General features: G+C 37.1%; 1 protein-coding gene across 3 annotated transcripts in view; it reads left to right on the top strand.

Annotated features, from left to right (window-relative positions):
* Positions 1 to 15,868, top strand: part of LOC124249654 (Golgi pH regulator) — a 52,214-nt gene that overhangs the window by 27,297 nt on the left and 9,049 nt on the right. For all 3 annotated transcript variants that reach the window (XM_046680827.1, XM_046680826.1, XM_046680825.1), the window contains exons 8-10: positions 4,007 to 4,116; positions 6,015 to 6,103; positions 7,014 to 7,106. In XM_046680827.1, coding sequence (XP_046536783.1) covers positions 4,007 to 4,116; positions 6,015 to 6,103; positions 7,014 to 7,106 — 292 coding nt within the window. The remainder of the gene's footprint in view (positions 1 to 4,006; positions 4,117 to 6,014; positions 6,104 to 7,013; positions 7,107 to 15,868) is intronic.

Raw genomic sequence — 15,868 nt, 5'->3', positions numbered from 1 at the left:
AGGGCTTATATCCTCAAAACTATAAAATGCTGATAAAAGAAATCAAAACTCTAAATAGCCATACCATGTTTATAGATTGGAAGACTCATCATAGTAAAGATGTTAATTCTCCTCACATTGATATACAGGTTTAATGTAATTCATTTCCATATCCCAGCAGGATTTTTTTATAGATATACACAAAATTATTCTAAAATTTATATGGAAAGGCAGAAGTACTAGAAAAGCTAAAACAGTTTTGAAAAAGAATAATATGGAAAGATTCGGTCTGATTTCAAAATTGATTATACAACTATAATGACACTGTGTGGTATTGGCAGAAGTATAGACACATAGATTGATGGAACAAAATAGAGAACTCAGAAATAGACCAGCACAAATATGCCCAACTAATTTTTTACAAAGACAAAAGCAATTCAGTGGAGGAAAGATAGCTTTTCCACTAATGATGCTGGAGCAATTGGACATCCATAGATTAAAAAAAAAAAGCTAATCTCAATCTGTTTCACACGTTACACAAAAATTAACTCAAACTCTAAAACTTAGGGGAAAAAATTGGAGAAAACTTTTGGGATCTAGGGCTAGGCAAAGAGCACTTAGCCTTGGCACCAAAAGTATAATCCATAAAAGGAAAAATTGGTAAATTGGAGTTAATCAAAACTAAAAATTTTTACTCTGTGAAAGACTCTGCAAAGAGGATGAAAAACAAGTTACAGACTGGGAGAAAATATTTGCAAACCACATAGCCAAGAATGAGCTAGTATCTAAAATACATTAAAAACTTCCAGAGGCTGGCCCCGTGGCCGAGTGGTTAAGTTTGTGCACTCCACTTTGGCGGCCCAGAGTTTTGCTGGTTCGGATCCTGGGCGGGGACATGGCACTGCTCATCAAACCATGCTGAGGCGGCGTCCCACATGCCACAACTGGAGGGACCCACAACTAAGGAAAATATATATACAACTATGTACCAGGGGGCTTTGCGGAGAATAAGGAAAAATAAAATCTTTAAAATATATTAAAAACTTCCAAAACTTAGAGGGGAAAAAAATGAAACAGTCCAGTTGGAAAATGGGCAAAAGACAGTCACAGATATTTCGTTTTAGAGGATATACAGATGGTAATTAAGCACATGAAAAGATGTTTAACATCATTCGCCATTAGAGAAATGCCGTTAAAAACACAAGATATCACTATACACATGTTAGAATAGCTAAAATAAAAATGAGTGACAACACCAAATGCTGGTAAGGATGCAGAAAAACTGGATCACTCATACATTGCTGGTTAGGATTTAGAATAGTATAGTAGCTCAGGAACACAGTTTAGCAGTTTCTTAAAAAACTAAACATGCAATTACCACACAACCCAGCAGTTGCACTCCTGGGCATTTATCCCAGAGAAATGAATACAAAAACTTGTACACTGTTCACACAAAAACTTGTACACTGTTTATAGCAGTTTTGTTCACAGTATTCAAAACGGAAATAACCAAGATATCTTTAATGGATGAATGGTTAAAAAAATGTGGTACATCCATACACAGAGTAGTACTGAATAATAGAAAGGAATGAACTGTTGATAGACGTAGCAACCTGGATGAATCTCCAGGAAATTATGTTGAGTTAAAAAAACCAATCTTCAAAGGTTACATACTGTATGATTCTATTTATATAACATTTTTGGAATGACAAAACGGAGGTGGAAAACACATTCACGGTTGCCAGGGGTTAAAGAGGCGTTAGAGGTGGGAGGAGGGGAGTGGGCTGTACAAGGGCAACACGAGGGATCCTTGTAGTGATGGAAATGTTCCACATCTTGATGTATCCATGTCAATACCCTGGTTGCGATATTGTGCTATACATTTGCAAGATGTTTCCATTGGGGAAAGCTGGGTAAAGGGTACATGGGATCTCTCTGTATTTTTTACAACCACATGTGAATCTACAATTATCTCAAAATAAAATGTTTAGTTAAAAAAGAAAAGTAATTGCTGACTTCCCACCAGCAACAATGGAGACTATAAAACAGTAGAATGGCATATTGAAACCACAGTAGTCATTTTTCAGCCCCTTACTTGCAAGCTACCACCACACTTCAGCCAAGTGCGTGTGTTTTTCCCGATTGTGGATTTTTAAATGGCATTCAGCTGATAATGACTAGCTAATTTCTTGTTCTGGACCACCCTTACTATAAAGAGGCAATAGTGATGATGACCATGGTGGTGGTGCTGATGATAGTGAAGAAAAGTTCAAGGTAAAGTCATCTGCTTCTCTTTATAGTAGAATATAGGTGGTCCTCACATTCTTTTTTATTCCTTTTCACCACATCTCGGGAAGTTTGATATTGTTACCTTTTCTTTTTAAAATACATGAATTTTTATATTTTTCATCTGCAACTTATTTGATAAGAGCAAAATTGGTTTAGAGTTAATTGATAAAATTGAAAGTGAAAGTGAGTTGTTTAAAACAACGCCCTGCTTGTCTGTGTGCGGCCAGCTGTCACTTCTTCTAGTGCCTATACCTCTCTGCCTGTTATGGGGCCAGATACAGTGTCAGTCACCTTTATGCATTCAACAAATGCCACTCCACAGCCAGTCATTGTGTTTGTTGTACTGTGGACATTGGAACTAAGAACCATAGAAATGGGCTTCTGTGCTCTCTCCCCACTGCCCCTCCTTTAATCCAGCGTGGTAAACTCAAGTGAACTTTAAATGAGTGGGGTGGAACCTCTTCCTTCTTCATGTACTTGTTCCAGCTTTCCCAACAATAAACATGGGAAAACTAAGGGTTATGAGTCTTGCCAGGTCAAAATTTCCCGAGGTCTGAGCCTCTTCTTGCTTATTAATTACATCTTCCAAAAATGCTGAGTTAGGGTGAATGTGTGTAGTTAAAGGAAAAGGCAGAAAGAGCTAAAACTTGGAGATATTCCATTCTCTCAGTATCCAGGCAAAGGTCATTTTGAGGAGGAAACATTTAAGTCAACATGGCCAACATACCTAGTGTTCTTAATTGTTAATATCATTTTAGCCAAGGGCTTAAAGAATTTAGCCCTCAGAAATACCATTTGGTGTTTGGTACTATTGGTACCATTTACATTGTTCCCAACCATAAATGCCAATGCTGTTTCTTCCTCCTTACCACTTCTATCTCTTGTCACGCAAAAGTATCCACCTTGAGTTAAATTTTTCTTTAGTCCTACTACTTTGTTTTTATTCGACTCGTCCGGGTTTATTTTAAGCCTGTAGGCTTTGGCCCGTTATTTTCTTCAAGTAACCATTTATGCACAAATGATCTTATGTTTCCTCACAAGGACCCTGTTCTTAATACCTTTGTGGTGGGCTGGAAGAGGCCAGCAGCTACCACTCAGGTAGTGGGTCCTCCACAGACTGAGAGGACAAGAGGAAGGAATAGTAAGTTTCCTGTTGATTTATTCAGTAGTAGGGGTGGGACTGGAGTTAGAAGGAGAATGATATTTTAGAAGAACCAGGTTTATCTGATTTTTCTGTTTTGCTTTTTTTTCTTTTGTCTGCTTTTGAAAAGGAAGGAAAAAAACATTTATTGAGTTTCTACACTATGCCTGGTCCTTTGGCTAGGTATATTAGCTATTATTTTGTCCTTAAATGATAGGGGTAATAATTGTTAATATACATATAACACTTTGTAGTGGACGACTTGAGTTCTTATATATTATTTCACTGATCTTCACAACCATCCAGAGATGAGGAAATGAAAATTCTAAGGTCTCGCACCTTCTAAGTGGCAGAGCCAGTCCTCGAATTTATTCCCTACTGTAAATCCTGTGCGCCTTCACCTAGGCCACATTGCTTCTAGGGGTGTATAGTTTCCCTTCAGTTGTAAGCAGTGGAAAAGTGGGACACCAGAATTTTCTTCCATCCCTGAACAGCTCAGCAAATGAAAGGGGCAGTTATGAAACTGGAAGGTGGATGAAGATGGACTATGAGGGTCCATGCTTCCTTGCTGAGGTTTTATATTTTCTTTCATTTCAGGATGGCAATGACACGAAGAACTATGTTCCAGAAGGGGGAGGTGCATAACAAACCATCAGGATTCTGGGGAATGATAAAGAGTGTTACCACTTCAGCACCAGGAAGTGAAAGTATCCTTTATTCCTCTGCTTGATTCTTTTTCTCAACTCTGGACCAAGGTCAGAAGAATAAAGTAGTATTGGGATAGTGTCTTCTAAGGTACCTGACTGCAACCGAGTCCAGCTTCCAGCTGGCCAGGGCAAGGCTTAGGAAATACAGTGTATAGAGTCATCTTTCCAACACCCATAGAAGGTCATAAAATCATAAAAACCATTGTCTTTGAGCTGAAGGCGTCCTCACAAGTCAGTCTTTCCATTTTACAGATGAGAAAATAGACCCAGAGAAGTTAAATCACACAGTGGTTTGTGGCAAAGATAGGACCAGAACTGTGGCCTCCTCTTCTTAGTTCTTTCCACTACACTATTATATTTCCCAACTCAGAAAAACCATCACAAGACATAATGGCTCTCTAAAATGAATGGTTTGAATATATGATTTTTCTAAAGAAATCAGTATTCCTAAACAAATTTTAAGCAGCTTTGTATCTCCAGTGACTCGGGCTTGAAGAATCAAAGAGGTTAGGCTAATGGATTGTTCGTGGCCCAGCTGGTTGTGGTGTTGAACTAATTTCCACACTGAATAGCCAAATCTCTTTGTGGCTACCAGGCTATAAAGTCAAAACTTTGGGGGACTAGGAGTGAGGTAGCATTTTCCTGCTTCCTTTTCTGGCCTGAGAAAGTACAAATTCCCTTTTGCTTCAATTGGAGGAAAAGGATATAATCTATTCTTGCTATAAATTATGACATATCTTTCTGGTGTCAAATGCAGGTAAGAATTAGACCATAGGAGAGGAAAGAAAGGTAGGACGACCATGGGAGAGGAAAAAAAAGGATTACTTTACATTCATGTAGTCAAGAAACATTTATTTCACGTCTCTTATTTCTAGGCAGAGTGCTGAGGGATAAAACTATGAAGGGTATAGCCTCTCTCCTCATGGAACTTACCATCTAATCATGGGAGAGGCAGATGTTTAACTAGTTAAACCCTGTCGTTTGGTGGCCCAGACCATGCCAGTAGCAGCCACTACTGAGGAAGGAACTGAGGGAGTTGTTTGGGTAATAGTGGGAAAAGTCACAGAAAAAAAAGTAAGTTTTTGTTACTTAAAAGTCCATAAGAGGGAAAGTTTAGGTTTAAGCTATCTTAGTGACAATAAGTCAAGTCAACAAAAGTATCAGGATTATTTAACCTCTCTGAATCCCTGTTTCCTAAACGGAGAGAATAATAACACAGCCTCACTGAGTTCTTGGTAAGGGGCATAGCGTAATGGAAAGAGCAGACCTTGGAGTAAGGCAGATCTAACTTTGCATCCACGCCTATTAGCTGTGTGACTTTGAGCAAGTTATTTAACTCTCTGAGCTTTACTTTCCTTATCTGCAAAATGGATAACACCTATCTCATGGAATTGTTGTGAGAATAATAGAAGATAATGTCTGAAAAGAACTAAAGAAGGTAATGTCTGTAGATCCCAGGCTGTATATTAGAACTCAGTAAATATCAGTTCCCTTTGCTAACATTGTTTTTCTTCAGATAATGGAGGAGAAAGCTATGCTATATTATAGGAGCTTTTCACTATTTAACCATTTGAGATTTCGAAGATTACATTTGACTTAAATCTAACTAGATAAATAAAGCAAAAAATAAACAAAACCATCTGTTTGAGCTTCTTGAGCTAGTGAGAAGCTGAGTGGCAGGTATCTGCGGTGAAGCTCTTAGGGGAGCAGCTTTTACACTCCTGTGTCAGAGTTTGGAAAATTGCTCTGAAGTAGTACTGCTGGCTATGGAACAGGAAATTGAAAATATAGGCAGTTCCTAGGATCTCCTGTAGGAGAAACCAAAAGCGTATGCTTTCTTCATTGCTATTTCTTGAAACTTCTATGTGATTTAAACCTTGATACCCGTTTTGTGCCAGATCTTACTCTTATTCAACAGGAAGTGGATGCTTTGGAAGAACTAAGCAGGCAGCTTTTTCTGGAAACAACTGATCTATATGCTACTAAGGTACAGAGCAAGGAAACCGAAGTGTGGTTTTTACCAGTATAATTGAAGAGAGAACAAAACTAAATGGCTTTTTAGTGTCCTGTGGCCAAGCAGTGCAAGACATTCCTCGTAGCTTCAGTATGAGCCATGAAGCATTAGGAGTCTGCACTTTTCATGGCATTGCTCCTACCACTAGGAAAATCCTCAATGGAACACCCTCAATAATAGAAATTGGTGGGATAGTCAGAAGAGACTTTTTAACATCTAGGAAGGTGGCATCACCACTTCCTACTGACCCAGCATCAAGAGGCTGACTCCTGTTTTTATTCCCTTACCAGTTACTTATATTGGAAGAGCAATAGATACCTATCTGCCATGGTCTAGCCCTATTTTAAAAGATCCAGATCAAGAAGTGATCTAACTACAAGAAGTAACTTTCCTATTTAATTAAAATGCAATATAATTTAAATAGGCAAAGTTTATTAGTTAAGGTTGCAACTGTTTTAATCCTTTTTGAGGATAACTTCACAGGGGTAGCCACGAAGGGTAGAGGTTAACCCAGGCTTTGGAGACAGATAGACCTGAGCCTAACCTCCCCTACTCACGAGCTGTGTGACCTTGGGCAAGTTATTTAATTCCTCTAAGCCTCAGTTTTCTCATCTGTAAAATTAAGATAATAGAACATATCTCATAAGACTGTTAGGAAGATTAAAGTAGATAATGCGTGTAAAGTGTTTATTCCAGTTTCAGGCTTAAAGTAAACATTCAGTAAATGTTGCCCACTGCTACTACTGTTATTTTGATATTATTGTTACCATGTGTGGTTTTTTGACTCAGCCTGAACCTTGATTCATAGAGGCAGGAATGTTTTTGTTGAGTGTGAATTTGCATTTGCTCAGACTGACCATGTTTTGTGTTTGTTTTTCCTCAGGAGAGAATAGAATACTCCAAAACTTTCAAGGGGAAATATTTTAATTTTCTTGGTTACTTTTTCTCTATTTACTGTGTTTGGAAAATTTTCATGGTAAGTATATTATTTCTAACTGTCAGAGTTTAGGTGATTTTTACGGGGTGATGGCAGAGAAAACTGGGTTTGGTTGAGGCATTGAACTAAATTCCAACTCCAATTGAGTCAGCAGAGAATGTGATCTCTCACATCTCTAAGCCTTGCTCTTTTCCCCTCTCCTTTTGAGGTCACCTGGAAAAGGGAGGTTGCATTTTTTCTTCTGTCAGAAATCATTAATAAGGTCTTAGATTATGAAATATATGAAGTGAATATAAAGGTTTCTTATTTCATACTCTGCCTTCCATATTACTCATGAATGTATGACTAAGTTCAACTCTTACTTCAGCTCAGAACAGAAACCACCTGTCCTTTTTAATAGTCTGTATATACTTAAAAAATTAAGTCCAAAGTAAATTCTAAAATGTATTTCTATAGATAAATTCACTTTCTCTGCTTATAGCTGTTATTCTTTTGTGCCTCTCCCGTAATGGCCTATTCTTTGTGTGCATGTTATGTACATTATTCATCTTTACTTGTGACTCATCTGTAGGTATTAATGGATTTCAGGGTGATTATAGAAAAGGCTGATTTGACTTTCTGGTTTGGTGACTCTCCTGCTGGGGCTGTGTTTGCACAAAGAGGAGCTTTGTCAGCTTGTTAGTTAATTTTGATCAATGTAGATGAATGGAGGATTCTGGATTGAATGGATCTAATGTTATAATAAATTGATGTCAGTACCCATTCAGATGACATTTTTAAATCTTGATTCATTCAGTGGGAGAGGATGAATAAAGATAGGCAAAGTTTATTAGTTAAGGTTGCAACTGTTTTAATCCTTTTTGAGGATAATTAGCTCAGCTACTAAAAGGTTTTTCCTGAGATGCAGCCTTTAGGGCTTTAGCCTTTGTGTTTACAACCATCACCACAGTCAAGATAGAGAGCATATCCATCCATCATTTCCCGAAGTCTCCTCATACCCCTTTGCAGTGCCTTTCTCCCACACCCCCAGTCCCCAGGCAACCACCAAGTACTGTCATTATACATTAGTTTCTGTTTTCTAGAATTTTATATAAATGGAGTCTTACGGTATGTACCCTCTGTCTGGTTTCTTTTACTCAACATAATTATTTTAAGTTTCATCCATGTTATTGTGTGTATCACTAGTTTCTTTCTTTTCATTTCTGAGTCTCAGTGTTCCATTGTATGGATGTGCCACAATTTCTCTCTTCACCTACTGCTGGATATTTGTTTGTTTCCAGTTTGGGGATATTACAAATAAAGCTGCTATGAACATTTGCATACAAGTTTGTATATGGACATATGCTCTCTTTTCTCTTGGGAGAAAACAGGTGTGGAATGGCTGGGTCGTATGGTAGTTGTATTTTTAATTTTTGGAGAAATGGTCAAACTTTTCTAAAGAAGTTGTGCCACTTTATATTCCCACCTGCAGGGTATGAGAGTTTGTTAACTCCACATCCTTGCCAACACTTCAATGGCTGGTCTTTTTAACTTGAGGCATTCTAATAGGTATGAGATGGTAGTGAATTTAATTTGCATTTCCCTAATGGCTAATGATGTTGGACAACTTTTCATGTGCTCATTTGCCACCTGTTTATGCTCTTTGGTGATATGTCTATTCAAACCTTTTACTAATTTTTTAATTAGCCTGTTTTCCTTTTATTAGATTTTGAGTGTTTTTTAATATATTCTGGAAATCCTTTATCAAATATGTGATTTTCAAATATTTTCTCCCAGTCAGTGGCTTGGCTTTTCATTCTTTTAGCAGTATCTTTCAAAGAAGGTGTTCTTTCAGAGTTCTTTGATGAAGTCTAATTTATCTTTTTTTTCTGTTATGGGTTAAAGTTTTAGTTTGGTATCTAAGAAATCTTTGCCTAACCCAAGGTCACTTTTTTGCATGTCTTCTTCTAGAAGTTTTACATTTAGGACTATGAGCCATCTTGCGTTAATTTTCTAATATAATGTTGGAGTATGGATCCAGGGTCATTTTTTTGCATATAGATATCCAATTGTTCTAGCACCATTTGTTGAAAAGATTATCCTTTCTCCATGGAATTGACTCTGCAATTTTGTCAATAACTAACTGATCATATATATGTGGGTCTGTTTCTGTGCTCTGTGTCCCTCTCTATTGATTATTATATTTGCCTTTATTTATGCCAATGCCACACTGTCTTGATCATTGTAGCTTTAAAGTCTTGAAATCAGATAGTGTGAATTCTCCAACTTTATCCTCCTTTTTTCAAACTTGTTTTGGCTATTCTGTGTCATTTGCAATTCCATATGAATTTTAGAATCAGCTTATTAATGCCTACAAAAACACCTGCTGGAATTTGTATTAGAATGTCACTGAATCATCAGATCAATTTGAAGATGTGACATCTTAACAATATTGAGTCTTCCAATCCGTGAACACAGTATAACTCTTCATTTGTTTAGATCTTTAGTTTCTCTCAGCAGTGTTTTATAGTTTGTAGTGTACAGATCTTTCACATCTTTTGTCAGATTTTGCTCTTAAGTATTTAATACTTTTTGATGCTTTTATAAGTGGGATTGTTTTTATAATCTAAGTTTCTGAGTGTTGCAGGTATATAGATATAAAATTTATTCTTGCATATTGATTTTGTATTCTACAACCTTGCTAAACTCCCTTATTGGTTCTAGAAGCTTTTTATAGATTTCATAGGATTTTCTACATAGTCAGATCTCTGCAAATATAGTTTTACTTCTTCCTTTCCAATCTGGATGTCTTTTATTTCTTCTCTCCCCTTCCTTTCCATTCCTTTCCCCTCTATTCTCTTCCCTTCCCTTTCCCTCTCATCCCGTCCCATCTTTCTTCTTTACTTCTTCTCCTCCAGTCTTACTGCACTGACAAACGCAAAATTAAATATAAATGGTAAGAGCAGTCATCCTGATCTTGTTTCTGATCTTAGGGGGAAAGCATCCAGTCTTATTCCATTAAGTATGATATTAGCTGTTGGCTTTTCCTAGACACCCTTGTCAAGCTGAGGAAGTACCTTCTATTCATAGTTTGTTGAGTGTTTTTAATCATGAAAATGTGTTTGATTTTGACAAATGCTTTTTCTGCATCTATTGAGATGATCATATGTTTTTTCTTTTTTAGTCTGCTAATATAGCAAATTCCATTGATAGGTTGTTTGGAGTTTTTTTAATGCTTTTTGGTGAGAAAGATTGGCCCTGAGCTAACATCTGTTGCCAATCTTCCTCTTTTTTTTTCTTCTCCCCAAAGTCCCAGTACGTAATTGTATATCCTAGTCGTAGGTCATTCTAGTTCTTCCTTGTGGGATGCTGCCACAGCATGGCTTGATGAGCAGTGTGAGTCTGCACGCAGGATCCAAACCAGCGAACCCTGGGCTGCCAAAGTGGAGCACGTGAACTTGACCATTCAGCCACAAGGCTGGCCCCCTACATTGATAAATTTTGAATAGTAAACTGACATTGCATTCCTGCAGTAAACCTTACTTGGCCATGGTGTATTATCATTTTTATATTTTGTTGGATTTCATTTGCTGAGATTTTGTTAAGTTTTGCATCTACATTTATGTGGAATATCGGAGGATGGTTTTCTTTTCTTGTAGTACCTTTGCTTGGTTTTGTGGTCAGAGTAATGCTAACCTCAGAGAATAAGTTGAGAAGTATTCCTTCCTCTTCCAATTAGTGGAGGAGTTTGTATGGAATTATTATTATTTCTTTCTTAAATGTTTGGTAGAATTTACCAGTGAAGCCATCTGGGCCTGGAGGTGTTTTTGCAGGAAGATTTTTTTAACTACAAATTTAATTCCTTTAACAGATATAAGGTTTATTCAGGTTATCTATTCCTTCTTGAGTGAGCTTTTGCAGTTTGTGTCTGTCAAGGAATTTGTCCATTTTTATTGAAGTCAAATTTTTAGTATAAGATTGCTCATAATATTCCCTTATTATCCTTTTAATATCTGTAAAATCTGTCATGATGTCCCCCTCTCAATTCTCTTTTTGTATAACCGCTTTATTGAGATATAATTCACCTGCAGTAAACTTCACTCATACAGTCTACAGTTCAGTGGTTTTTATTAAATTCACAGAGTTTTCTTCCATCACCAAAATCAAATTTATCACTCCAAAAAACAATCCCATATCCATTAGCAGTCATTCCTTATTTCCCCCATTCCCCCTCCCCCAGCCTTAGGTAACCACTATTCTGCTTTCTGTCTCTATAAATTTCCGTTCTGGACATTTGATATAAATGGAATCATACAATATGTGGTCTTTTGTGATTGGCTACTTAGCATAATATTTTCAAGATTTCTGTATGTTGTAGCATCTATCAGTACTTCGTTCCTCTTTATGGCTGAATAATATTCATTCCATTATATGGATATGCCAGATTTTATTTATCCCTTCTTCAATTGATGGACATTTAGGTTGTTTCTACTTTTTGGTCGTTATAAATAATGGTGTCGTGAACATTCATGTATAAGTTTTTATACAGACATATGTTTTTATTTCTCTTAGGTATATACCTATAGGAGTAGAATTGGTGGATCGTATGTAAACTATCTGTTTAACCTTTTGACGAACTGCCAAACTACCAGCCTGTTTTCCAAAGCAGTTACACGAGTTTACATTCCCGCCAGCTGTGTGTGATGCTTCCAATTTCTCCACAGCCTCACTAACACTTCTTATCTGTCTTATTGATTATAGTCATCCTAATTAACGTGAAGTGGTATCTCTCTCATTCTTGATATTGGTAATTTTGTCTTTTTTTTCTAATCAGTCTAGATAGAAGTTTATCAATTTTATTGAACTTTTCGAAGAACCAGGTTTCAGATTAATTTATTTTCTCTGTTGATTTTCTGCTTTCTAGCTGATTGATTTTTCCTGTGATCTTCATTATTTCTCTTCTGCTTATTTTGGATCTTCTTTTTCTAATTTCTTTAAGTGGAAGCTAAGATCATTGATTTGAAACCTTTTTTTTTTTTTTTAAAGATTTTATTTTTTTCCTTTTTCTCCCCAAAGCCCCCCCGTACATAGTTGTATATTCTTTGTTGTGGGTCCTTCTAGTTGTGGCATGTGGGATGCTGCCTCAGCGTGGTTTGATGAGCCAGTGCCATGTCCGCGCCCAGGATTCGAACCAACGAAACACTAGGCCGCCTGCAGCGGAGCGCGCGAACTTAACCACTCGGCCACGGGGCCAGCCCTGAAACCTTTTTTGATACAGATGTTTTAATGCTATAAATTTCTTGCTAAGCACTATTTTAGTTCCCTCTCATGAAATGCAATTCTTTTTTTTGAGGAAGATTACCCCTGTGCTAACATCCACTGCTAATCCTCCTCTTTATGCTGAGGAAGATTGGCCCTGAGCTAACATCTTCCTCCGTTTTATGTGTAGGACACCTGCTAAAACATGGCTTGATAAGCAGTGCATAGGTCCATGCCCAGCATCTAAACCACAAACCCCGGGCCACCAAAGCATAATGCACAAATTTAACCGCTGTACCACTGGGCCGGCCCCACGAAATACGATTTTTTTAATTCAGTTCAGAATACTTTCTAATTTCCCTTTTGATTTCTTCTTTGACTCATGGGTTATTTAGAAGTTTGTTATAAAATATTTGGGGATCTTTTAAATACCATTCTATAATTGATTTCTAATTCTGTGTGATCTGGAAACATACTTTGTATGGTTTGAATCTTTTTTTTTGTTGCGGTCGTAGTAGTTTATAACATTGTGAAATTTCAGTTGTACATTATTGTCCAGTCACCATATATATATGTGCCCCTTTACTCCTTATGCCCACTCCCCAACCTCCTTCCCCTCTAGTAACCACTAATTTGTTCTCTTTGTTCATGTCTTTGTTTATCTTCCACATATGGATGAAATCATATGGTGTTTGTCTTTCTCTGTCTGGCTTATTTTACTTAACATAATACTCTCAAGGATCATCCATATTGTTGCAAATGGGACCATTTTGTCCTTTTTATGGATGAATAGTATTCCATTTTATATATATACAGCACATCTTCTTTATGCATTCATCAGTTGATAGGCACTTGGGTTGCTTCCACGTCTTGGCTATTGTGAATAATGCTGCAGTGAACATAGGGGTGCATAAGTCTCTTTGAATTGTTGATTTCAAGTTCTTTGGTTAAATACCCAGTAGTTGGATAGCTGGGTCATATAGTATTTCTATTTTTAATTTTTTTATTTGAGCTCATAATAGTTTACATCATTGTGAAATTTCACTTGTACATTATTTCTTGTCTGTCACCACATAGGTGGTCCCCTTCACCCCCTGTGCGTACCCCCTACCCTGCTTCCCTTGGTAACCACTGAACTGTTTTCTTTGTCCATGTGCTTGTTTATATTCCACATGTGAGTGAAATCATCTGATGTTTGTTTTTCTCAGTCTGGCTTATTTCGCTAATCATAATTCCCTCCAGGTCTTTCCATGTTGTTGCAAATGGGATGAATTTGTCTTTTTTTCTGGCTGAGTATTATTCTGTTGTATATATATACCACATCTTCTTTATCTAATCATCAGTCAATGGGCACTCAGATAGTTTCCATGTCTTGGCTATTGTGAATAGTGCTGCAGTGAACATAGGGGTACATAGGTCACTTTGGATTGTTGTTTTCAAGTTGTTTGGGTAGATACCCAGTAGTGAGATAGCTGGGTCATATGGTAGTTCTATTTTTAGTTTTTTGAGGAATCTCCATACTGTTTTCCATAGTGGCTGCACCAGTTTGCATTCCCACCAGCAGTGTATGAGAGTTCCCTTCTCTCCACACCCTCTCTAACATTTGTTATTTTTTTTTTCCCTAAACATTAGCGCCTGGGCTAACAACTGTTGCCAATCTTTTTTGGGTTTTTTTCTGCTTTATCTCCCCAAACTCCTCCTGTACACAGTTGTATATCTTAGTTGCAGGTCCTTCTAGTTGTGGAATGTGGGACGTCGCCTCAACGTGGCCTGACGAGCAGTGCCATGTCCGCACCCAGGATCCGAACCCTGGGCCGCTGCAGCGAAGCGCGAGAACTTAACCACCCGGCCATGGAGCGGCCCCACATTTGTTATTTTTAATCCTAGTGATTATAGCCTTTTTAACAAGCGTAAGGTAGTATCTTAGTATAGTTTTGATGTGTATTTCCCTGATGATTAGTGGTGTTGAGCATCTTTTCATGTGTTTATTGGCTATCTGTATGTTTTCTTTGGAAAAATGTCTGTTCATGTCCTCTGCCCATTTGTTGATTGGGCTCTTTGTTTTTTTGTTGTTCAGTTGTGTGAGTTCCTTATATATTGTGGAGATTAACCCCTTATCGGATAAATGATTTGCAAAAATTTTCCCCCAATTGGTGGGTTGTCTTTGGTTTTGATCCTAGTTTCTTTTGCCTTGCAGAAGCTCTTTAGTCTGATGAACTCCCACTTGTTTGTTTTTTCTTTTGTTTCCCTTATCTGAGAAGACATGGTATTTGAAAAGATCCTTTTAAGTTCAATGTCAAAGAGTGAACTACCTATGTTTCTTTTCCAGGAGTTTTATGGTTTCAGGACTTATCTTCAAGTCTTTGATCCATTTTGAGTTTATTTTGTGTATGATGTGAGATAATGATCTACTTTCATTCTTTTGCATGTAGCTGTCCAGGTTTCCCAACACCATTTATTGAAGAAGTCACTGTCTTTTCTCTGTTGTATGTTCTTGGCACCTTTGTTGAAGATTAGCTGTCCATAGATGTGTGGTTTTATTTCTGGGCTTTCAGTTCTGTTCCATTGATCTGTGTGTCTGTTTTTGTACCAGTACCATGCTGTTTTGATTGCTATAGCTTTGTAGTATATTTTGAAGTCAGGCTTGTAATGCCTCCAGCTTTGTTCTTTTCTCTCAGTATTGCTGTATCTATTTGGGGTTTTTTGTTGCCCCTTATGAATTTCAGGATTCTTTGTTCTATTTCTGTGAAGAATTTCATTGGGATTCTGATTCAGATTGTATTAAATCTGTAAACTGCTTTAGGTAGTATGGACATTTTAATGATATTTATTCTTCCAATCCATGTGCATGGAATATCTTTCCATTTTTTTATGTCATCATCAATTTCTTTCAATAATGTTTTATAGTTTTCATTGTATAGGTCTTTCATCTCCTTGGTTAAGTTTATTCCTAGATATTTTATTCTTTTTGTTGTGATTGTAAATGGGATTGTATTCTTGAGTTCTCTTTCTGTTAGTTTGTTATTAGAGTATAGAAATGCAACTGATTTTTGTAAGTTGATTCTGTACCCTTCACCTTTGCTGTAGTTGTTGATTATTTCTAATAGTTTTCCAATGGATTCTTTAGGGTTTTCTACATATAAAATCATGTCATCTACAAACACTGAGAGTTTCGCTTCTTCACTGCCAATTTGGATACCTTTTATTTCTTTTTCTTGCCTAATTGCCCTGACCAAAACCTCCAGTACTATGTTGAATAAGAGTGGTGAGAATGGGCAACCTTGTCTTGTTTCTGTTCTCAGAGGGGTGGCTTTCAGTTTCTCCCTATTGAGTATGATTTTGTCTGTGGGCTTGTCACATGTGGCCTTTATTATGTTGAGGTACTTTCCTTTTATACCCATTGTATAGAGAGTTTTTATCATAAATGGATGTTGGATCTAGTCAAATGCTTTCTCTGCATCTATTGAGATGATCATATGTTTTTATTCCTCATTTTGTTAATGTGGTGTGTCACATTGATTGATTTGTGGATATTGAACCATCCCTGCTTCCCTGGTATAAAT

This window comes from Equus quagga, chromosome 13, assembly GCF_021613505.1.
Source record: "Equus quagga isolate Etosha38 chromosome 13, UCLA_HA_Equagga_1.0, whole genome shotgun sequence".
In the NCBI taxonomy this organism is placed as follows: Eukaryota; Metazoa; Chordata; class Mammalia; order Perissodactyla; family Equidae; genus Equus; species Equus quagga.
Note: the sequence above shows the minus strand (reverse complement) of the source record. Positions and strands in the feature narration are given on the sequence as shown.